General features: G+C 39.3%; 1 protein-coding gene and 1 pseudogene across 1 annotated transcript in view; both read right to left on the reverse strand.

Moving 5' to 3' along the window:
- LOC126979778 (fumarylacetoacetate hydrolase domain-containing protein 2) overlaps positions 1-7,905 on the reverse strand; it is a 31,968-nt gene extending 24,063 nt beyond the window's left edge. Inside the window, exons 1-3 of the mRNA XM_050829310.1 lie at positions 7,520-7,905; positions 4,569-4,671; positions 1,830-1,946 (exon numbers count right to left, since the gene is read on the reverse strand). Coding sequence (XP_050685267.1) covers positions 1,830-1,946; positions 4,569-4,671; positions 7,520-7,815 — 516 coding nt within the window. The 5' untranslated portion in view covers positions 7,816-7,905. The remainder of the gene's footprint in view (positions 1-1,829; positions 1,947-4,568; positions 4,672-7,519) is intronic.
- An 8,081-nt stretch (positions 7,906-15,986) lies between these two features.
- On the reverse strand, positions 15,987-23,603 carry LOC126980048 (uncharacterized; annotated as a pseudogene).
- Between the last annotated feature and the right edge of the window lie 363 nt (positions 23,604-23,966).

The following is a 23,966-nucleotide window of genomic DNA, read 5'->3' on the forward strand; positions in this document are numbered from 1 at the left end:
AACATACTATGACATAATATTCCTTAACAATACAAGCCGACAGATAACATTGTAGATTGACATATTTTGTTTAAATTATTTCATTTTATTTGATAACGATTACTTACTCCGACCAATGGCGCTGCGCTGCACATATCTGAATGTCCCAGAATATTTTCTCACTTGTCCCCACTATTATTATAAATGTGAATGTAAGTTTATTTGTTACGCTTTCACGGCTAAACCACTGAACTGACTTTAATGAAATTTAGCACAGAGATACACAAGAACTTGGGAAAAGGACATAAGATATCTTTTATCGCGAATAAAAGGCTTGGCGGGGTAGAAATAGGGGGTGGAAGTTTGTATGAAAGTTCGTCATTATCACACACACCATGAAATTTTATATTTACGCAATTAATAAGAAATAAATATATATAAATTTTTCTTGCATTTTTAAAATTTAGACCTGTGTGTGGTGAAAAAGGGAGATGAAAGTTCTATAATTTGTAGCTTATGAAAATGTATTAACCAAAGCAGTTTATAGTGTATTATTTGCAAAGTATATTAAAAAAAATAGTTTAAAAAAAAAAAACACGCTTTATTTAAAATTCAACTAAAAAATAAAAAATAAATTTTAACTTAAAATGGTGTAAAAAATTTATATTTTATTTAAAAAAAAAGGGTGGGGTGCTTTATAAGATATTATTAAAATAATAATTCTTCTACACTCCACGCTTTTTTATAATGAGATTTATATTTTTAGTTGGATTTTATATAAAGCGTGTTTTTAGTTTTTTTAAACATTATTTATTCTTAATTTTTTAGTTAAATTTTCTATCAGAGCGTATTTTTAAAACTATTAAGTAATTTAACATCAATTCCTGCCTTATCGACTATAGATAAAAAATTTATAAATTGACAAAAATCCTAGTTTGCTAATTGAATAATGGAATAATCTTATCAAATTAGTGTATTGTCATCGGTCCTCGATAAATCTACAAAGTTTGAATGAAATCTGGCCGTTTAAAGTGGGTCAAAATTGCGTTTAAAGGAGTCAGTTACAAACATTCATACAAACATACAAGTGAAGCTAATATATAGCGTTTAAAAATCAAAAAAAATTACCAAAGTAACTATTTCACCCGAACGAAGTCGCGGGAAGGCATATAATTTCTAGCTGTAATGAATTATCATAAAAAATATACAAACCAAGCTGATATATAGCACGAACAGCCCTCTTTTTCAGAGCAAACACTATATCAATGTCAGCAGCAAGACCCCACAGTAAAATACCGTACGTCATGATGCTGTGAAAATAACTAAAGTACACTAATCTGGCGGAAGCAAACGTCTGGATCCTCGACAATTCTAAAAGATTTACGTTGCAGTAAAGTGGTACTGCCTGATGCTGAATTGCACCAGACCAGAGATGAAAGCAGTGTGTCAGCTTGATGTGTTAACAAGCGCTACCAACGTCATGAACAGCCATAAGATATCACAATTAATAATTACATTTATTTAACTAACTCATTACTGTGTTAGTAATGTTATTTTATATAATTATCACTGATCACAAATAACTAATCGCATAAAATGTTATAGCAGATCTTTAACAACTTGATTCGTGTAAGTTAGTTGGCACTTCAGCAGTGCCAATTAACAGTTGGTAGCATCATCACGGTAGACGGTCGTGCCCTATAAAAGCCAGGGCGCTAAGTTCGAGGGACATTACTTATTGTGAATTCTAAGGGGTAACGCTGCCCAAATTGTGATTATTATTGGAAACTGTAAAATACAGATATTTCAATTTTATTACGTGTTAAATAATTCCTGTGTCAAATACTCACGTCAGTTACATCCGTCCTAAGCTTGACAGCGTCTGAAGGTCCCACCACAGTACTAGCGAACTTACTGAAGATCATCGGTACTTCTGGTGGCGTGAGGTTCTGTTCTGCGCAATGATCCTACAAAGTGAAAATTAAAACATCAAGTTTTAATATGGATCAGAAGAAAAAGATAGGTTCTCAGCAGTTGATCACTTAACAGCATTAATAAAGGCAAGTGGTCACCTCCGCCTCCAACTGAGACCGAATCGTACAATCAGCATTTAGCAATGGCACTTACATTTTTGAACGGTGGTTTGTTGTATCGAGTTTATAACCCATAGACACTATACATGTTTCATGTAAGTGTTCATAATATGATACTAGGTACTTCTACTATCTTTCTGTGTTATGTGGTTCTGTAGATATTGTGATTATTATAATATATGTATTCTTACAAACACAAGAAAATGTTCAAGACGTGACGTGACCTCTCCCCACTTCCAGCCGACAGACCGCTATATAAGCGGTAACACAACAGTTGGTGACATATCCTCAAGCCTCCCTCTGAAGGTGAAGGTCTTAGTGTACAAGACCCACCTACGCAGCCGACTCACGTACGCGGCGCCTGCATGGTACGCGCTCATGAGCCAAACTAATCGGAAAAGGCTTCAAACCGCTCAAACCAAGATTCTCCGTCGCATCACGGGCGCACCATGGTACGTGAGGAACCAGACAATTCAGAGGGACCTAAGAGTCGAGAGCCTGGACGACTTCATTTGTCGTCTCGCCGTCAACATGTTCGCGCGTGCCGACGCGTCCGATCTCCATCACCTGCGAGATCTGGCCCCCTGGCACGCGCGACCACCTGACGCCCGCCGCTACCCGCGCGATCTCGTGCGAGACGAGGATGAAGAGTGACGTGTTTGTGCCCAGCCCGGCTGATTGCCCTCCTTCTTCTTCGGGGCTGATTGCCAGGGTCCGCGCAAACCGGCGGTAACTCACCGGACTTGACACCAGAGCTGAGGGAACAGGCGCTTCCTCAGCTCCTAAGATTACCACAAAGGGTAGCATCCGCTCCCCCGACAAATTACACCATTTTAAGCGAAGAAGAGGACAGCAAGGAGCAATCGCTCCCACCCTAATGACCTGCCCGTATCCACGGGCGGCGAGTGAAATCTGCTGCAGGGGACAAGAAGTCCCGATCAGCATTCCCCCACCGCGCCCTCGCAAGCGCGGCGAGAGAAGACCAAGACGTTTTGGTGACATCTCAGCGGATACTCCATAGGGAGTGCCGCTTGCGCCTCTCTCTCCCCAAGAGAAGGTCGCTTTCGATGAAGGCTTAGAGGGCACCTGCCCAAAGCCAACTGCAGGTGGTGTTTAGTGGGTAGGTGTGAGTTCCACATAACCAACGCAGACTTTGGCTGCGTTGGTATGCATGAGCATTCACCACCTCCCTCCCGTAGTTATCACGAAGGGTAGCCCTTTCCCTAGGTTTGGGCACAAAAAAAAAGTTGGTGACCATTACTTCGTAAGTTTGTTTGTCGTTCGGACTGTGACTTGTCGTTGTCCGTTACTCTGTCCGATTTCTGTTCGAATATTAGTCATTGTGTTATTTGAACTTTATTCTTAGAAGCTTAAACAAAATGATCTATTTCTGTTAAAAGTTAATTATTTCGATGTTAGCTTGTTTGCGAATTTTTAGTAGGTGGTATTAAAATTTGTCACTTTTAACAAAAAAAAAACACCTTTTTATCTTATTTCCTAGAGTATTATATTGTTAGTGTTATTTATTTATAGTACAAGATATTTTAAAAAATATTCTATTCATTAAGTTTGCAGGTAGAATTTTTTTTTTGAACTTCTGTTGTTTGGTCTAAAGCATACACTGTTCTAAATTCAAATATTTTTATTCAAAAAAGGATACCACTATTCCAAAAGGTATGCCTCAGACCTGAGAAGAAAGGGCGGAACAAACTCAGTGGGCTTATTTTTTTTATAGAAATATGTAAAATAGTACAATAAAAATTATTATTTAATAGCCTGAGGGTGGTCACTCCATTCTCAATCTGAGGTATCATTAAGAAAGTAATTTATGTTATAGTAACCTTTAAAACACAAACGTTTTTTAACAATTCCTTTGAATTTCGTAATACATTTGTTTTGAACATTTTCTGGGATCTTGTTGTGAAAGCATATACAAAGCCCCATAAAAGACTTACTAACTCGAGTTAGCCGAGCAGTAGGCATCATCAGTTTATGTCTGTTCCTGGTGTTAACTTTATGGTTATGACTGTTTCTAGCAAATCCACTTATATGTGTATATATATACTAATTTCACCTTCGCACGACACGCCACAAATTAGGATATCATCCCCACCATCTGGATGTGTGGCGGTCCTCCACAGTGCGGTTTTCAAGGAGCTTTCTTCCTCGTACTACTAAGCTGTGGAATGAGCTTCCTTGTGCGGTGTTTCCGGACGATACGACATGGGTACCTTCAAAAAAAGCGCGTACACCTACCTTAAAGGCCGGCAACGCTCCTGTGATTCCTCTGGTGTTGCAAGAGAATGTGGGTGGCGGTGATCACTTAACACCAGGTGACCCGTACGCTTGTTTGTCCTCCTATTCCATAAAAAAAAAATATATACATATAAGTGGATATATACATTATCAAGAATATATTGAGAGGCAAAAGTCAAGATGTTTATTTCTTTAAATTTTGCTCTCAATGATTTTTTTTAGTAAAAATAAAAACAATACCTTATAGTTGAGCCCTATACATAGCACCTTGTCCATTCCAGTTATTGGGGCTTTAAGGTTCACCGACGCCAATGGAACACTCTGTGGCTTTTTGCTTTTTAATCTGTTTTTTAATAGTATCATTAGTTAACAATTACAGTAAGCAACATATGAAGGACTCATCATACACTTACAATATACTAGTGTACACACAAACAAAGTGTGAGAGAGAGAAGAACATCTCTAACGGAGATACACGGAGATAGAAAAGATAAGCAAATCTAACAAAAGTGTAGTATTAGTCTCAAAATTTACAATTCATGTCTCTTTTAAACATAAATAATAAAAACTTTATTGTATGATTTGTAAAATATTCAATAGTCTTGTAATATACAAAATGAATATTTAGAAATTATTTTGGTTTTAATTATAATACATTATTTTATTATATGTTAAAATAATAAGGATATATATAAAGCTTAAAAAGCATTTATTTTCTCAAAACCAATGGCTTTCTCTACTATGGAAACAAATGGCATTCTCTGTGAGAAGAAAAGGAACATGAACCTCTATTTTACCTTGACCTCTTTTATTACGAGACGAGAGGTCTAATCTATAAGAGAAAATTGTTAGAGTGGGCAGTCCATGAGATGGCACATTAAAGGATTTGTTTATATGCTTAAATATTCTTTCACATTATTCACAGAATAAGAATTCAGGATTTGTGATTATATCAATCCATATTCATGATTAGCTCAATACTATAGACCTCATCCTTCCAATAAAATCAATGGATTAAGGATTGATCCATTTTCAATGCAACATTTGAAGAAATATAACTCATGAAACTACAGTGGTATCAAGTAAATTTTTTTCATATTTCAGTAATATATTTAATATTTAAGCTTCTTGAGAGTTACATTGTGCAAGATAAAATCTGTCAAAGAGTTTTGTTATTAGTTGACTGAGTTTAGTAGCTTTACTTCAATTATTGAAGTTATACTTCTTTTGGTGCGATGGAGAAAAATGATGAGAGTGAATTTTTAGGATGTGCGTGCACACCAACACCTGAATTCTACATTGTGAAGTTAGTTCTAGGCAGCATGAAAATCAATAACTATGTTCAAGTTGTATATTCTAGTATTTTTATATTTAGAACATGTGTTTCGTATCAGTACAATTAAACAGTGTGAATAAATAAATATTATTTTGGTGTTTTTATTAAATCAATTTCATATATGACAGTGATAGTATTTACTAATCATTTATTAGTATATCTATATATATTGAATATTAGTGATAAAACTGATTTGAATAAACTGTTTTGAGTGCATTTATAGATTTGAGATTAATTGTTGGTGTGTTTAATTTATTTACATCGTTAATTAAAAATTATTAGATAATAATATCTAAAAAATATTTTTTTTTCGTTTAGTTTTATTTTTGGTATATTAACAAATTTTATGTATAAATTAAAAAAAAATCTATACTTGTTTATATTAACCCTAAATGCTGAGTGTTTATACTATCTTTGATCTTAACTATATGTTAAAATTTTATTTATTTTTCCATACGCCAAAGAAGTATAACTTCTAACGCACTAAGTACACACACTCTTTTTTTATCTGTAACTTTAATTTGAATACTGTATATTAACCCTAGACGCCTAACCTTCGTCGTTTCGACGAATACGAGATACAAATATGTCTGTCTCTTTATAGTGCGCGGGTGTACAGTCTTGTTGCCTCAAACCAACTCAGTTCTTGCCCCAGATTACCGTCGGAAAGACGTGTTAAACAGGTAAGTATTCTATTTAACAAAATATGGCCATTTTACTCGTCGTTTCGACGAATGGTTAGGGTTTGTGTTATATTGTGATTAAAATATGTGGAATTTATTTTGCAGTTCTTTTGCTATGACTGTAAGACATGTACTATCTGATGAGGAAATGACGCGTTTGTTGCTAGAAAAAGATATTTCGGAAGATATTAGTATTACTGACAGAGAAGTAGAAGATAATTTAGAACATGATGATATACAAAGTGACCTCCAAGACGACCCATCTGATTATGAAGGAGAAGAGTCTTCTGCAGCTGGTCAGTTGGATCAGGTCGTGTCAGAGCCACAGTCTTTGCCCGTTTCAGAAGTAACTTCCACAGGTCAATACCTGTGGAGGTTTCATGCTAACATTATAGAAAAGTAACATCCGCAGCCAGAACCGTAAAGTTTGGGCCACAAGCAAAGGGCATACGTCAAGAAGAGCAGCGGTAATGAATATTATTCGAGTTGGATAAACCACTATGACTCATCGTGATATTATGAAGAAGTTACATTCACAACTTGTAGAACCCTGGCTGAAAATTAGATTGGAAATATGTACAATGCCAACACACATAAACTAAAATATTGAAGATTTGCCCCAGCAACCATGCCAACAAGGTAGAAACCTCAACTGCAGCCCCATCTACATCTAATACTCATCTTCTACCATCAAAACCACTAGAAATAAAGAGAAAGAAAAGTTTGTGGGCTTTGTTCTTATAAAAAAAGGCGTAAGACCAAGAGTTACTGTTCTAATTGTAATACCGCAATTTGCTGAGGAGATAAAGTTGACATTTGCGTAACTTGCAATGAAAAATTTTAGTTTTTTTTTTCATTGCAAGTTATGAAAAGGCGATATATAACTTACTTGTTTTTGCTATTTTTAAAATAGACTGATTATGATCTCATGTGACTAAGAGCCTTACAAATCGGTTAAGAAAGATAGATATTAAATATAAAAATTAATAAAACATGTTTTATTTTACAATTAACAGTATACCTCACACATATATATTACTTACATGTATATACATATATAATTCACGGTTAATAACCATTTTCTTAAAATATTCGTCGAATCGACGAATGGTTAGGCATAGAGGGGTACATACAAAGGTTAGGTGACTAGGGTTAAGCAAGTATGTACTAACCTGTTTACTCGATCGAGATCTCCATCTTTTTTTAAAATCTCAATTAATGTCGTGGGGAGGCTAGAATCAACCTTATTTATGTCAACAACTTCATTTCCTTCCAAATATCCCACGCGCACTCCAGAGGGATTGTTATTTTTGTACGTAAACTGGACAAATTTCATATTTGCAACTGCACTCGCCGAAAAGTTTCTAACGTCTTTAAGTTTGTGGCGATTGTGTTGTAAAAAATAATGTTTTTCAGGTTTTATATAGCTTATCATACGACGTAAACATGCACCGACATGTACACTCATAACTAATATCTAAGATATTATATTGCGTCACCGACAACACAAAAATCAAAACATAATATTTTGAATTACGTAACCTAAGACATATGGGTTATCACTTATCATCACGTCTTATCAGTTGACAATTGAGGTAAGGCGTGAGTGGTGACAGCCTGTAATGACAGTGACAGCCATATTATTGTAGTATTTTAAGTTGATTTTATGGTGGTTGTTATTTTTATTCGTGATTGAATTAACAATAAAATAATATATATATATAATATTAAACTATATTATATAAACGTGATATAAACACTGACCATGCAACCGTGTAAACTGGAATGCTCTACAACACCGTACTTTTACTCATTACTTGGTAGCCTACCTCAACCCGACATTGGCTCAAATGTGACCTTTCCACAAAAGCCACAATGTAAAGAAAAACTGCCCTGTACTTTACCCGAGGCGTAACAAGAATAGGGGAGTCATAGGCCCATGGGTGTCGGGAGGCGATTAGCGAGTAGATGTAGCGAGGCGTTAGAGGCGACTAATGGCTTTTAGAAGTGGGAGAGTCACGCTGCCGTCTTATGACGTCAGCACAATCGGGCCAGACTCGTCCGGGTTAATTACCACACTCGCACAGAATACCAGCGTGAAGTAGCGGCCTAGTGCCGCTATGTTTCGCATAGGTTAGTGTCGATTACCTACTCCATAATCCGCATGTCCGAGGACAAATGAGGCAGTAACAGCACGGCACCCCGCTCCACGCTCAACGTGGGCGTTTGCAATATCAGGAAAATTCACTCCAATTTAAGCGCCGTCCACCACCACCTTGAGACGGCGCAGCCGGCCGTGTGTTACCTTACGGAGACGCAGATATCTCGACCTAGCGATACGTCATATTTTACGTACCCCGGGTACAAAATTGAGCACAATTTTTTTCCTCTTGCCGGGGTATGTACGTTAGGGAGGAAAACTGGGCAAGGTTTGTTTCCCTTCGGATGATCCTAGTGCCTGCACCGTTGCAGTAGCCGATGTAGAAGGTGATACTGACTCGGGAGTGGGTCAGGGATTGGAAATAATACTCCGCTTATAGGAACGAGTCTTTATTTGCGTTTGCTTTATCTGAACTTGCACTTCGCCGGTCTGCCGCTGTTCCTCTTGTGGGCGGCGGTACCTTCCACGCGTCACACCGCACCGAACACTAAGTCTCTTCTATCTTCTTCTTCTTGGAACACTTCCACTTTTCACTACTTCTTCTTTTCTTCTTCTTCTTCTTCTTCTTTACACTTTCGAATCAGAACTAGATTTGCCGTAGGCCACGCTTAGTACGGCTTATATACCCCGGGATCCGTTCTATTTTCAAAATGATTCTCCCATTCCATCTTTAAATTTAAATTGTTCTAGAAAATTCTTTTAACTATTTTTATCCTGCTTACACATTTTCCATCCCTTTTTTTCTGTTCGATTTGATCCTGAACTTACTAGAAATTTCCTTTAACTTTACAAAACCCAAAAAAATCCATACACTGGTAGGTGTATCGAACCCGGGTCTACAGCGTCTAAAGTAAACACTTTTCCGCTGAGCTACGAGTATTGCTGACGGAGCTGTTGAAATTAACAATGTCTTGAAGTTTGACAACTCTCGTCATATACTTCGAAGGGTTGCTACGCAACACTGCCCCCTCCCAAGACATGATCGTCCCGATCATCGTTGCTTCCGTAGTATTTAGCCACCCGATCGACATGTACGATTTTCGGGGGACTTCGAGGGGTACGCTGGATCCTGAGAGTCACATCATTTATCCTTGTGATTACTTTGTATGGTCCCTCCCAACTTGGTTGGAGCTTTGGAGACTTCCCCTTTCGCCTTACAGGATTGTGTAACCAAATCAGGGTTCCCTCTTCAAAACTAGGAATATTAGCTCTTCGATCGTATCGGGTCTTCATCCGTTCACTTGCCTTAAGCCCAGTTGTTCTAATTTCCTCGTAGATGTCAACCATCTTTTTCCGTAACTCATCCACATATTCTGTTATACTTTTCGGAGTATCCGGTGGACAGCCTGAGAGTAAATCAGCTGGCAATTTCAATTCCCTTCCAAAATTGGCGTACGCAGGAGTCACCGTTGTTGTCTCGTGTATTGCGCTTCTATACGACATAAGAAACAGTGGAATGTACTCATCCCAGTTATCCTGATGACTGTCCACTACTTTTGCCAGATGTCGCTCCAATGATTGGTTAAACCTCTCCACCATCCCGTCCGACTGTGGATGATATGGCGTAGTTCTGGTCTTATGGATTCCCAAGATCTTGCAAACTTCTTGAAATAATTGTGACTCGAAGTTCCACCCTTGGTCACTGTGCAACTCCAAAGGCACACCGAATCTGCAGAAAACTTCATTCACCAGCTTCGTCGCAACGGTAACTGCTTCTTGATTGGGTAGAGCAAATGCTTCCGCCCACTGCGTGAAATAATCCATCACCACCATTATGTAACGGCTTCCAGCTTTGGTGACTGGAAACGGTCCGGCTATATCCAGAGCTACTCTCTCCCACGGAGCCCCAACATTATACAACTTCATAGCTCCTCTACTCCGGGTTTAAGGTCCTTTGACAGCTGCACAACTCTTGAATTTACGGCACCAGTCTTCCACATCATCACGGCAATGCAACCAGTAAATTTTGTGAAAGTTCTTCTTATTCCCAAATGTCCACCTGAAGAACCATCGTGATAAGCTCTCAGGATCACGTTCACCTTCTCCCTGGGAACGACCAGTTGCAGATGGCAATCCTTTCCTTGCGGGGTTTCCCATTTCCGGCAGAGCAACCCGTCATGCATCACCAAACTATTCCATTGTGCCCAGAGACTCTTGGTAGCCGTACTGTGTCTAGCCACTTCAGACCATTTTGGTTTAAGTGATCCACTTGCTAGCCAATGTAAAAGTGCTTGAAGATCCTTATCACTTTCCTGAGCTCTCCTCATTGCATCGTTGCTCCAGTTCCCATCGATCGAATCTGTTCTGATCAGTCGGATTATTGGATTTTCTTTCTCCTCCTGACGAATGCAATGTTTGCATTCCGTCGGACAAGGTCTTCTAGATAAAGCATCTGCATTTCCATGAGTTTTTCCTCCTCGATGTTCGATTTCAAAGTCATACTCTTGAAGTTGCTTTATCCATCTGGCCACTTGTCCTTCCGGATTCTTGAATTCTAGTAACCACTTCAAGGCGGCATGATCAGTTCTTACGAGGAATTTGCGACCCAACAAGTACTTTTTAAAATGTTGTAATATCTTCACCACGGCAAGTAACTACGAGTTACACAGTAGTTTCCCTCTGGCTTCGATAAAGATTTGCTAAAGTATGCAATTACAACTTCTTGATCTCCCCTCTTCTGAGACAACACTCCACCAATTCCAGAATTGCTAGCATCAGTATCTACTATGAATCTTGGAGGGAAGATTTTTGGTTGGAGATCCGTGTGAGGATATCCGAGGATAGGTGATTCACATAGTCGTTTCTTCAACTCAAAGAAAGCTTTTTCGCAGTCTTCATCCCAGGAAAAGGCTCTTTTCTCCTCAGTCAGTCGATGTAAGGGCTTAGAAACATCGGAAAACCCTTTCACAAAGCGTCGATAATAAGAGCATAGTCCAAGGAATGCTCTCACATGTGTCTTTTCTGTCGGCGTCGGCCAGTCCTTGACAGCACTTATCTTGGCAGGATCCGTCGCAACGCCTTGCTCCGAGATAACGTGCCCCAAGTAATTCACCTGACGTTGAAAGAAGGAACATTTCTTTGGACTCAACTTCAAGTTGGCACCCTGCAGTTTTGCGAAGACTTTTTGGAGCTTCTTAAGATGATCTTCAAAACTTCGTCCCATAATGATTATGTCATCCAAGTAGACAAGGCAGGTTTCTCCCAACATACCTGCCAGCACATACTCCATCAACCTTTCAAAAGTAGCTGGGGCGTTGCATAATGTGAAGGGCATTGTTTTGAACTGCCATAATCCTTTTCCGGTTGAAAAAGCCTTCTTCTCCTTGTCTTTAGGGTCCAGATCAACTTGCCAGTAGCCACTTTTCAAATCCAGAGTAGAGAACCACATCATGCCACAAAGTGAATCTAAGGTGTCATCGATTCTTGGCAATGGATAACTGTCCTTCTTAGTAAAATCATTCAGACGCCGATAGTCCACACAAAATCTAGTTGATCCATCCTTCTTCTTCACCAGAACCACTGGAGAACACCATGGACTCGACGACGGTTCTATCACACCATTTTCTTTCATATACCGAATCATGTCTTCCACTTCTTGTTCGCGTGCAAACGGAATACGTCTTAGTCTTTGCCGTATCGGAACAGTGTCTCCTGTGTCGATCTTGTGTTTCACCAAACCAGTTCTTCCGATGTCCCCGTCGTTCTTCGAGAACATCCCGGCGTAGCGTAGCAGGAAATTTCTCGCTTTTATTAACTGTAGCAATATTGGTAAGATTGTCCTTACAGCCATCTAGAAGTTTCTGTATGTTAACATCCTGGTTTGCAGCTACGGTCTTCCTCCCTTCTTCACACTTTCTTAACCAAGCTATATCCTCACAAGCTTTGGAGAACAGTGATTGGTCACTGTTCCCTTCCTAATGATTTGCTTGTCCTCATGAGGATTAAACACGGGAACCATCGCAATCTGGGAGTTACCCACAACAGTCCTGGCTGGGATCCATGTCGTGTCCGATGTCTCTCTTTCTATTATAGCGCATTTACAAGGTCTTCCTCTGTCATCCCTTGGCAGGAATACTGGGACTAGGAAATGCGATCTCGGATTAAAAGTAGTGTCTCTTAAGCACAACACTTTCCCAACAGTTCCGCCTTTTATTGGAATTTCTTCACCTCCATGCTTCAACACACCATGTTTCATGTCAATGGTATACTGATGATTTCGAAGAAAATCCTACCCAATGATGCAGTCATCTGTGATATCCGCGATTACCACTTTTTGCCAATACAACGTATCCCCGATTTTCATGGCCACGATCTTCTCTCCCTGGACTGGTATGCGCTGGCCGGTAGCTGTTGTGAGTGTTAAGTTTACATTTTCTCGCATATGTCGTCTTTCGATGCTCTCTAGTCTTCTTTGGCTAACGACTGTACGTGAGGCTCCCGTATCCGAAGTGAAACGGCAAGATTTTCCATTTATCATTCCTTCTATAACTAAAGTGTTTCCGTCACATGTCTGCTTAACGAAAATCCTTGGGGCTTTGCTTCTACCGGCCAGCGCCCACCCCACTGCCCTGGCCTTTTCTAGTTTTCCTGCTGCTCCAGCGGTGATGTTGAGACCGCCGCATCCTTCCTACCTTGCGTTATGCTCTCACGCCTGGGGCAAGTGCTCCTAATGTGTCCTCGCTCCCCACAACCATAGCATACTGGGTTATATGCTTGCCTTCGGCTGGAATCTGCTGGTACAATCTTGCGGAGTCTCAACGCCCGAGAATCGTGGCGAACCGCTTCCACTTCCAACGCATGTGCCACCGCTTTCTTCAAGCTGGTATGATGACTCAATCGTACGGCTGCTCAAGCTTCGGCGTCCCGTATACCATCAATGAAAACTTGGAGCAACATTTCTTCTATTGCAGCTGGCGACGACTGATATGCTTTACGCACTAGTTTCTCGGCTTCCACGGACCACTGCTGTAGAGTTTCGCTGGCCCTTTGACTGCGGTCCTTAAGTTGCGCCCGGTACACATGTTCGAGGTGTTTATCACCATAGCGTGCCTCCAACGCGTCAATAAGGTCTGTGTAGGTCACTTCCTCCTTCCCAGCGCCGAGTGCTTCCAATACGGAGAGTGCTTCGTCACGGAGCGCTAGTGTGAGGGCAGAGTGCGCTTCTTGGTCACTCCAACCGCAGGCTCTTCTGACCGTCTCCAATTGTAGCTTAAAGGCAGCCCAGGAAGACTTGCCGTCGTAGGGAGGTACTTTTAAATTTCTGCTCGATGTGGTTCCGCAGGAAACTCCTCTGTTGGCTGAAGGACACGCGACCCTCCCACTGAGCTGATTAATGGTAACTTCCATCTCTCCCATCTTCCGTTGAAAGTTCTCTTCAACTTTGTCCATCTTCTTTTCCACACTGTCAATCCGGGCGATCTCTTTTTCCACAGCGTCAATACGGGTGGAGTTTTTCTGCACAACGGATAAAATGTCTTTGGAGAGGCTTTCATGCAGGCCTCGCAGCTGCTCGTCCTGTCGGCGTGCTTGTTCCTCCTGTTGGCGCGCTTGCTCCTCTTTCAAGCCGCGCAATTGCTCCTCTTGTCGGCGCGCTTGCTCCTCCTGTCGGCGCGCTTGTTCCTCTTGCAAGCCCCGCAGCTGCTCCACCTGTCGGCGCGCTTGCTCCTCCTGTCGGCGTGCTTGCTCCTCCTGTCGGCGCGCGACACGGGAGTTGGTCAGGGATTGGAAATAATACTCCGCTTATAGGAACGTGTTTATTTGCATTCGCTTTATCTGAACTTGCACTTCGCCGGTCTGCCGCTGTTCCTCTTGTGGGCGGCGGTACCTTCCACGCGTCACACCGCACCGAACACTAAGTCTCTTCTATCTTCTTCTTCTCGGAACACTTCCACTTTTCACTACTTCTTCTTTTCTTCTTCTTCTTCTTCTTTACACTTTCGAGTCAGAACTAGAACTGCCATAGGCCACGCTTAGTACGGCTTATATACCCCGGTATCCGTTCTATTTTCAAAATGATTCTCCCATTCCATCTTTAAATTTAAATTGTACTGGAAAATTCTTTTAACTATTTTTATCCTGCTTACACATTTTCCATCCCTTTTTTTCTGTTCGATTTGATCCTGAACTTACTAGAAATTTCCTTTAACTTTACAAAACCCCAAAAATCCATACACTGGTACGTGTATCGAACCCGGGTCTACAGCGTCTAAAGTAAACACTTTTCCGCTGAGCTACGAGTATTGCTGACGGAGCTGTTGAAATTAACAATGTCTTGAAGTTTGACAACTCTCGTCATATACTTCGAAGGGTTGCTACGCAACAATACTATAAGGTATGGATATTTTTATACCAAGTACCGATCGGTGGCAGATCACAGCCCTGGTTCGATGCGTCAGTTAAAGCAGCATCTGACTGCAAAAAACAGGAGTATCGAAATTGGGTTGCGGCGCTGTGCACAAAGGATCCGAACTGCAAAATTCTTAAGAGGAAATATCACCGTGCCTCCAGATTTCTTAAACGGCAAATCGCCCGTGCGAAATCGAAGCACGTCGTCAAAATCGGCGAGCAGCTTTCCAGTTACCCGACCGGAACACGCAAGTTCTGGTCGTTGTCGAAAGCTGCTCTTGGTAACTTCAACCAGCCGTCCCCGCCGCCGTTGCACATCAGAAATGACACCTTGGCCCATACGGCAAAAGAGAAGGCTGATCTCCTTTGCGCTCTTTTTGCCTCCAACTCGACTCTTGACGACAACGGAAAAACACCGCCGACCATCCCGCGGTGTCAGAGCTCTATGCCTCAAGTACAGTTCAGACAGAATCAACTCATGGAAGTCAGCCCTTCTCCATCCGATCCAAAAAAAAGGAGACAGTTCGGATCCGGCAAACTACAGGCCTATAGCTATTACCTGCCTGCTCTCCAAAATCATGGAGAGCATAATTTACCGCCAGTTCTTGGTATACCTAGAGGGTCACCAGTTGATCAACGACCGGCAGTACGGCTTTCGGCATGGTCGGTCGGCAGGTGATCTTCTGGTATACCTAACACATAGATGGGCGGCAGCTATTGAAAGCAAGGGGGAAGGCCTGGCCGTTAGCCTGGTTATATAATATGGCTTTTGATCGTGTATGGCACAAGGCGCTCCTCTCAAAACTTCCATCCTTTGCGCTTCCCGAGAGCTTATGCAAGTGGACCTTCAGCTTCCTCACTGGGCGCAGCATACAGTGTCATTTCCGTGACCTACATGAAGAAACCAAGTTATGTAAGACGAAGTAAACGCTGCTCTGATATCTAGTACACGATATTCAGCTTTAATAACCTAATGTTAAATAGCAAAAAAAACCTATATAAAATTTACCGTATCAAATGTTAAAAATGTAAAGGAGACGGGGATTTCTAGGCCAAAATGGTATTACATTTTGGCCTAGTTGGGATATGGTTTTAAAAAAAAGTCATATGTTTCTATTTCAAAATATAGAAAATTACCCTGATTCACAATCTAGAAAACGAGAAATATTAAAATTAAGGTTTCATTGTCATAAAATACACGATTAAAATGGGATATCGATTACTAGATATAATCAATTAATGTGAATGAGTTAATACAATTCAACACAAAACCACTTGCACCAGAATCAAAGTACCAAAAAATACATTATAATTAACATAATGTATTACATACAAATAAATCGATCGAAGAAAAGGACGATTCTGAATATCGTTCTGTATTTTTATCTGTGCTAACAGTGACAGCTACAGAATTGTCTAGAATGTCAATTGTCAATCACTCGTTTGTTGTATCGTTTGTGCGTACCTACGCGATTTGTCATTTGAGTGTTTCCCGTTGTTTTATTTATATTTTCCTCATTTCTATTTGACTTCTGATATTGCTAAACTTGTACGATCATTATCGTACTACAAAAAAACAATCGCATTTCAAAAATCACCTGTTTTAATATAGATTGTTGCCCATATATTGCATAACCTCAATTTTACAAAACCTCCTATAACTCTGCTTTCAAATTGCCAAAAATCCTCAAATTCTCAGTGGTGCTTTTTAAATTTATAAGCTATTTATTAACACCAATTTCACCCTTTTACATCTTGGCCCAATAATGTATGAAAGGGTATCCGTCTCCTTTGTTTTGTTAAGCGGTGAATTGATAAAACCGGTGGAATCTCTATGTGCCAACAAGAGGTTTTCTATGTATAACTGTTCTTTATTGAGGGAATATAAATGTACAAAAAAATATATGTTATTAATTGGACATTCAATTTTAGTTTGGACGTTTGAAATAATTCTTATAATGTTATTAATAAATGAAAAAAAAAATCTCAAAGTGAAGCCTTTTTTGTTTAAATTTCTGTAACTACTTCTTAACGACATTGAATTTCAGTATTTTTCTTTCGCATAACTTTTTTGATTGGCGACTCAAAATAATCACTTATTTGGTTAAAAATAGCTATTCCTTGTTTTCTACATAAATTCGCATGGGCGGGTCCGTGCGTAACGGGCGACAGTGTAAATCAGACTGTCGGACGGAGAGGTCACGCTACTTGTTGTAATTTTATGGTGCCCAATAAAAAATTAAATAAATATTCGTATTTTTGTTTGAGATTTATTTATTTGCAAAAGTTTAAAAGTTATATTTTTACTATATTTTATTTGTACTCTACCGATATCATTGTCATCTATTAGAAATATATACCAGTGGGAGGCTCCTTTGCTTAGGATTCCGGCTAGACTATGGGTACCACAACGGCGCCTATTTCACCCGTGAAGCAGTAATATGTAAGCATTACTGTGTTTCGGTCTGAAGGGCGCCGTATCTAGTGAAATTACTAGGCAAATGAGACTTAACATCTTATGTCTCAAGGTGACGAGCGCAGTTGTAGTGCCGCTCAGAATTTTCGGGTTTTTTAAAGAATCCTGAGTGGCACTGTATTGTAATGTGCAGAGTGTATCAATTACCATCAACTGAACGTCCTGCTCGTCTCTTCCCTTATTTTCATAAAAACTATTTCAAGATGAAAAGTCCAAATGTAACAAAGACAAGAAAAATATTAAAATGTACAATTACACCCGTTGTAATCCTTTAAAAATATTTTATTTAGACAAAAACTTATCAAATATCTAATAACAATAACTTTAGGGTGTAAAGATGATTTGTTCCTCGTTCGCCCAGCAAAGTTTCATCGAACACAAGAAAATATTTTTTCGACCTTGTATTTATTCCTATTTCGTCTCGAAAATAAGAATAATCAATAATTTATTATTTTATTCTTGTTTAATCCCACTTTTGTTATTTATTCGCCTCGGGTAGTAATTTATGTGTTTTACAACATGTTTAGTACGGACAGCGTAACTACAAGATATTTTAATTAATCTTATTTTTGACAATATTATTAAGGAACTCAATAAGCTAGTACTCAATACCAGAAATGAATTAAGGGCAAAAGAAGCGTTTTAAATCGTTAAATGCATACAATTTAATACTTTTGTGTATGTTTAAAATAACTAAATATACTAATTAAAATTGTAATATAAATTGGTCTTTAAACTCAATATACTGCAAGGTATGGAACTCTTAATTCCATCCCCCTCTGTGCCCAACGGTGGCAGGTCCCAACCATGGTTTGACCGCTCCTGCAAAATGGCCTCTCGCCGAAAGCAGGAGTGCTATCAGGCTTGGGTCAATGCGGTGGTATCTAAGGATGTGAATTCCAGCGAACTTAAAAGACACTTCAATCATGCCTCCGGGTCCTTCAAAAGAGTTATTGCTGACGCGAAGTCGAAGCACATTGGCAGAATTGGCGAGAGACTTGCACGCCTTCCCTCGGGAACTCGTGCGTTCTGGTCGCTCGCCAAGGTGGTCCAAGGAAACTTCTGCCAGCCAGCCATTCCGCCACTGCACAGGGATGATGATTCGCTGGCCCATGACGCGAAAGAGAAAGCTGATCTCCTGGGCTCCCTCTTCGCGTCCAACTCGACTCTGGATGACCAAGGTGCACCACCACCGCTTATTCCGCAGTGCGAGTCACACATGCCGGAGGTAAAAATCCGGCATGGCGCCGTGCTAAAGGCGCTTTTCACCTTGGACATTCATAAATCGAGCGGGCCCTATGGCATTCCCCCGATAGTGCTGCGGAAATGTGCTCCGGAACTGGCGCCGGTCCTTACCCGTCTTTTCCGGCTCTCCTACTCATCAGGCGTAGTCACGAAATTATGGAAGGCGCCTTCAGTGCACCCGATCCCTAAAAAAGGTGTACGCTCAGATCCGTCCAACTACCGCCCCATCGCCATAACCTCCATTTTCTCCAAAGTAATGGAGTCGATCATCAACCGCCAGCTCTTGGGATACCTAGAGGGGCACCAGCTGATCAGCGACTGCCAGTACGGTTTCCGTCAGGGTCGCTCAGCTGGTGATCTTCTTGCATACCTCACCCATACATGGGCGCAAGCGGTTGATTCGAAGGGAGAGGCCTTGGCGGTGAGTTTGGACATAGCGAAGGCCTTCGATCGGGTATGGCATAAAGCGCTTATAGCGAAACTGCCATCCTATGGGCTTCCTGAGAAGTTGTGCAAATGGGGCACAAGCTTTTTGGCTGATCGGAGCATCAAGGTTGTTATCTACGGTGCATACTCCGACTTATAACCCATTTAACGCTGGTGTCCCGCAAGGCTGCGTGCTATCCCCTACGCTGTTTCTTCTGCATATCAATGATATGCTGCAAATCAGCAATATTCATTGCTATGCGGACGACAGCACAGGATATGCTTCTTACACCGGCCGTGCCAATATGTCCCGGAACAAACTTATGTCTGCTATGCAAAGTCTCGGAATGGGGCTGATAAAATTTAGTCCAATTCAACCCCAAGAAGACACAAGTTTGTGCGTTCACCACTAAAAAGTCTCCCTTTGTCGTATCCCCTCGATTCGGGATCACTCCTCTAACTGCCACAGCCTGTATTGGCATACTTGGCGTCGATATATCGAGCGACGTTCAGTTCCGTGGTCACTTGGAAGAGAAGGTCAAACTGGCCTCAAAAAAGCTTGGTGTACTCAGTAAGGCGAGACAGTACTTCACTAAAAGCCATCGCCTGCAACTTTATAAGGCGCAAATTCAGGAAGTAGGATCTTTAGCCAAGTCCCTACCTAGCTACAACGTGTTATTTACATAATTATCGTATACGCGTAAATCATGTGTAGATATGTGTATTGGTGAGTACGTTAATTCGGACGCTCTTGTTTGACGTTAAAGTACTATTTTATTACTGTACTAGCTGACCCGACAGACGTTGTTCTGTATATAATAAATAACATGTTTTTTATGAATTTGTGAGTAATATATTATCTTAACATGAAGAATTATTTCGTAAAATATGCACCCTATTGTTGTAATGAAATTGTCTCACAGCAGAATTGTCAAATCGTGCGTCAATAAATTCTCACATAGAAAATATGTCCATACAAAACAAATATTGGAAATAAAAATAATTTTTTGAACGAAATCTGGCTGCTTAAAGTGGGTCAAAATCGCGCCCAAATGAGTCGGTTACAAACAAACATACATACAGTTGAGTGTAAAAAAAGAACACACAACTTGAAATGTCACTATCACAAAGGATAACCGAAGTAAAGAAAGTTTTCGCGCATGTACCGGTAATCGTCACTCACAAAAATACAAGCACACTTTTTCTAAGGTATCGATCGACATAGAGGATGGATCGACATATTGGTTGTCAAATGTCAAATATTATGGTTAGTTTCAGAAATTTAATTCACGACAAAACTTAACATTTATCATAAAATTATATCTTAAAATTTAAAATAATGTGATAGATAGTTGTAGTTAATTAGTAACAACTGTAGTTAATCTACCAACAATGTAAAAATTCTAATTTGTTATTCATTTGAAACTATTCTTTTGTAGCTGTACCTACAACCAATAATATCAATTAATGCAAATGTCTAATATCTAACTTGTAACGTAATACCTTCGTAGCATTATAGATCGTAGAAATATAAATCGTGCATATTAACTGTAATAAGCGTATGCCGAAAGATTCGTTCTGAAAAGAAAATTTTATTTTATATACCGTAATATTAGCTCTTATAAGAACCATTTCGTAATGCTGTACATCAAGTCATAGAATCATGCAGATCACCAGTAGTCAACTCATCGAAGTACAAGCATCGTTACGTTCTCTCGAAGACCGCAGATATACTCACGTGATCAGTCATATGCTCCGCGTTACACAACCTCACAGCAAGGCCGAGCTGTTATGGGTCTCTTTTGAGTTCGCTTTTTAAAAAAAACATTTATTTAACACAGAGAAATATAATATATTATAAGGAATATGAAGACTTGATTATACAATAATAGTTTTAGAGACCCTTGGGCAGAACCGTAACTTATGAGAAGCGAGCACGAACTGGCTGCCCGCGCGCAGCTAGGGCTTATATAACTGATTCAATAATGCTGGTTGAGATGGAATAGCAATTAAGTCAGCATTAATACCTACATAACTGGGGTATAACACCTCCCCCTTAGAAGGAACTTCGGGGAGAATCCGAAGTTACATCATCTTAAATTTTCGTTCTAATAGAAGGTGATGGAATTTCGTGAAGTCCGGAATTATTACTTTCGATATCTTCTGATTTTGTTTTAAATATTACTTTTGGTATCGTTACTTTAGGTCTGCTGCCAGGTCTTACACATTTATAAAATTTATACGAAACATTAAATAATATTATTACACAAATGAATATAGTTAGAACAGAATAATGTATCCCGTATTTAATAATGTGTGGACTTTCTATAATTTTGTCTATGTTCTGAAGTTGGTTTAAGAAAATGTGTTTATTTAATTTAAAATCATCTAAATCTATGTTCTGTAGTTCAATAGGGGATACATTATCACTGAGTTGATTAAATTTAGTTATGTTACAACAGTTATCACTTAACAAATAAAAACTTGGATAACCAATGGGTACAGAAACATTTAACGAGTTATACTTAGGAATTAAAGTGGTACTTTTACAATATCCAATACAATTACTGGGTAGCGTGAGTATGCCGGTACCTAAAATGTCAAATTCGAAAATTTTTGAGTTTCGACAATCTATGGAAACTTTGTTCGATGCTGATTGTATGAATAACCATTTGTTGTTCTCTATGGATTTCCAAATATCTAAATGACTGTAAATAAATTGGTATTCACAATTTTTGGGTGTATGTTTATCACTTTCGTCATAAATTCACTTTCACAAATGGGTTTCATTCCTGATGAGTAAATGTTTGTTATATCACAAATAAAGTTTCCAGGGACAATATTCTTACAAAAATCTAGATTATTTAAGGTACAATAATGTGTTTTGTCTTTTGTCATTGCTATGTATTTAGAGCTGGGTAATATGAGACTAAAAGTATTGGGGTTATCTAAATTATGTGGCGTTGGTAGAGCAACACTGTGAAATAAAACATATTCAGTGATAGAGACTAAAGGTATCTGTAATATAAAAAATATCTTATTGTTAGTATAGTGATAAATTAGCCTAGATACATTTACAATAACATTAATGGAACTTATATCTAATTTTACAGGTAATTTCAGATCGCTAGGCAAATATTGATGGTTATCGACGAGCTCTTTAAATAATTGTTGCGGGGTAATTACTGATGGATGCAGAATATTTTGGTTGCCAAACAGAACTGCATTTGTTAAATCTTCCAGTTGGAATGACAATGTTAAGATTGAGGTTTCTAAATTATTAAGAATTTGATACATATTAAAATGTAACAACATTTGATTTGTTGCATTAGTGACGTTTGCTAGTTTTATTGAGAGTTTGTCGATAGCCTTATTTAAATTGATTTCATTGACCCTTATTTTGTTTACTGTATCATTATATGATGAGATTGTTGATGTAGTTAATAAAATATTGTTTTTCATCAGTGAAGCCAATTTAATTTGATTTTCATGTAGAGAAGTAATGGCATCATTAAACCGGAGACCGTCGGTTTCATCTAAGTTTCCGACTATTTGTTTAATTATTGTTCCTGCTCCACCTATCAAAGCTCGTTTTGATCTTTTCTCTAATAAATGTGAAATGGACGAAAATTCCTTATACATATCTGAATATCGCGCAACCAAAGGCATTATCATATTATGACAGCTTATTTCAACTTGAGCCTGTCCAGTCTTTTTACATAAATCTTGAGCTATGGCTGACCATAGCCTCAGCCCTGAGGCTGAGTTTATGTTTTCAATATGTGAGTTGAAATGGGATAAGTCAAACGGCATTATGACGTTTAGTTGTCCGTTGTTGATTTTCAGGTAACCAAGATAGTCGAAATAAAGTCCGGGGCTTGAATCTATCTGTTGTATGTAATAGTCTTGTTGGTTTCGAGCCTGACATGGTATTCTGTAAATTATAATATATATATATATATATATACTTAATGTAATGGGTGTATACTAGTAATTATTTTAAACATAAAACATTATTCTAATAAACCTACAGGCTAACTTGTGTTTCTTATTCCTAACGGTATGATTAGGTAAAGGTGAATATCGTATCTAATAAAAAGAAACAAAAACAAATTATAATAGTGAGTATATGATTAATTTTAAATAATGCAACTATGTCATCCTTACACTTCGGGTCAAGTTCGGCATTTGCCGGTTTCACTTGATCTACATGGTGTGTAACATGACGCCGGTTGATGAGTAATGTGAGAGTGTTATTTCCGTTTACTTTAACTATTTTGTAAGGGCCCTTCCATACCGGGGAGAGTGCCCGTCTGAGTCTAAGGTGATTTTTCAAGTAGACGTATTGACCACTTTTATATTGGACCGGACGAGTGTGAGAGTCGTAGTAGGTTTTAGATGACTCTTTTAAACTCCTTATAAACTCTAACGCTTTATCACGTGAGTGCTTGAGGCGATTTTGGAGCATGCGGACATAGTCTGGGTATGTAGCTCCTGGGGCGTCATTATAAATTGAGTTAGGGATGAATGGCTTACAGCCAAACATTAACTCAAATGGTGAATAATGCGTCGTGGAGTGTACGGATGTGTTGTACGCGAGCATGGCTGTATAAACGTATCGGGGCCAATTTGTCTGTTCGTTATTTATGTATGATTTTAGGTATTCTTTTAAGGTTGAGTGACTTCGTTCAAGAGCACCTTGAGTCAGAGGATGGTAAGGTGAAGACCATAAATTTTTTATTTTAAGGAACTCACATGTCTTTTTGAATAGGTCTGACGTGAAATTGGTACCCTGGTCAGTGAGAATCATCTTGGGTATACCAAATATAGATATGCAGTGTAACAAGCATTCGCTTGTTTCTTCGGCTGTGGTACTCCGCATGGGATATGCAGAAGAGAACTTCGTGAGGTCATCTTGGACAGTAAGGATATACTTTAACCTTGCAGTGCCAGCCTCAGGCAGTGG

This window comes from Leptidea sinapis, chromosome 4 (assembly GCF_905404315.1).
Source record: "Leptidea sinapis chromosome 4, ilLepSina1.1, whole genome shotgun sequence".
In the NCBI taxonomy this organism is placed as follows: domain Eukaryota; kingdom Metazoa; phylum Arthropoda; class Insecta; order Lepidoptera; family Pieridae; genus Leptidea; species Leptidea sinapis.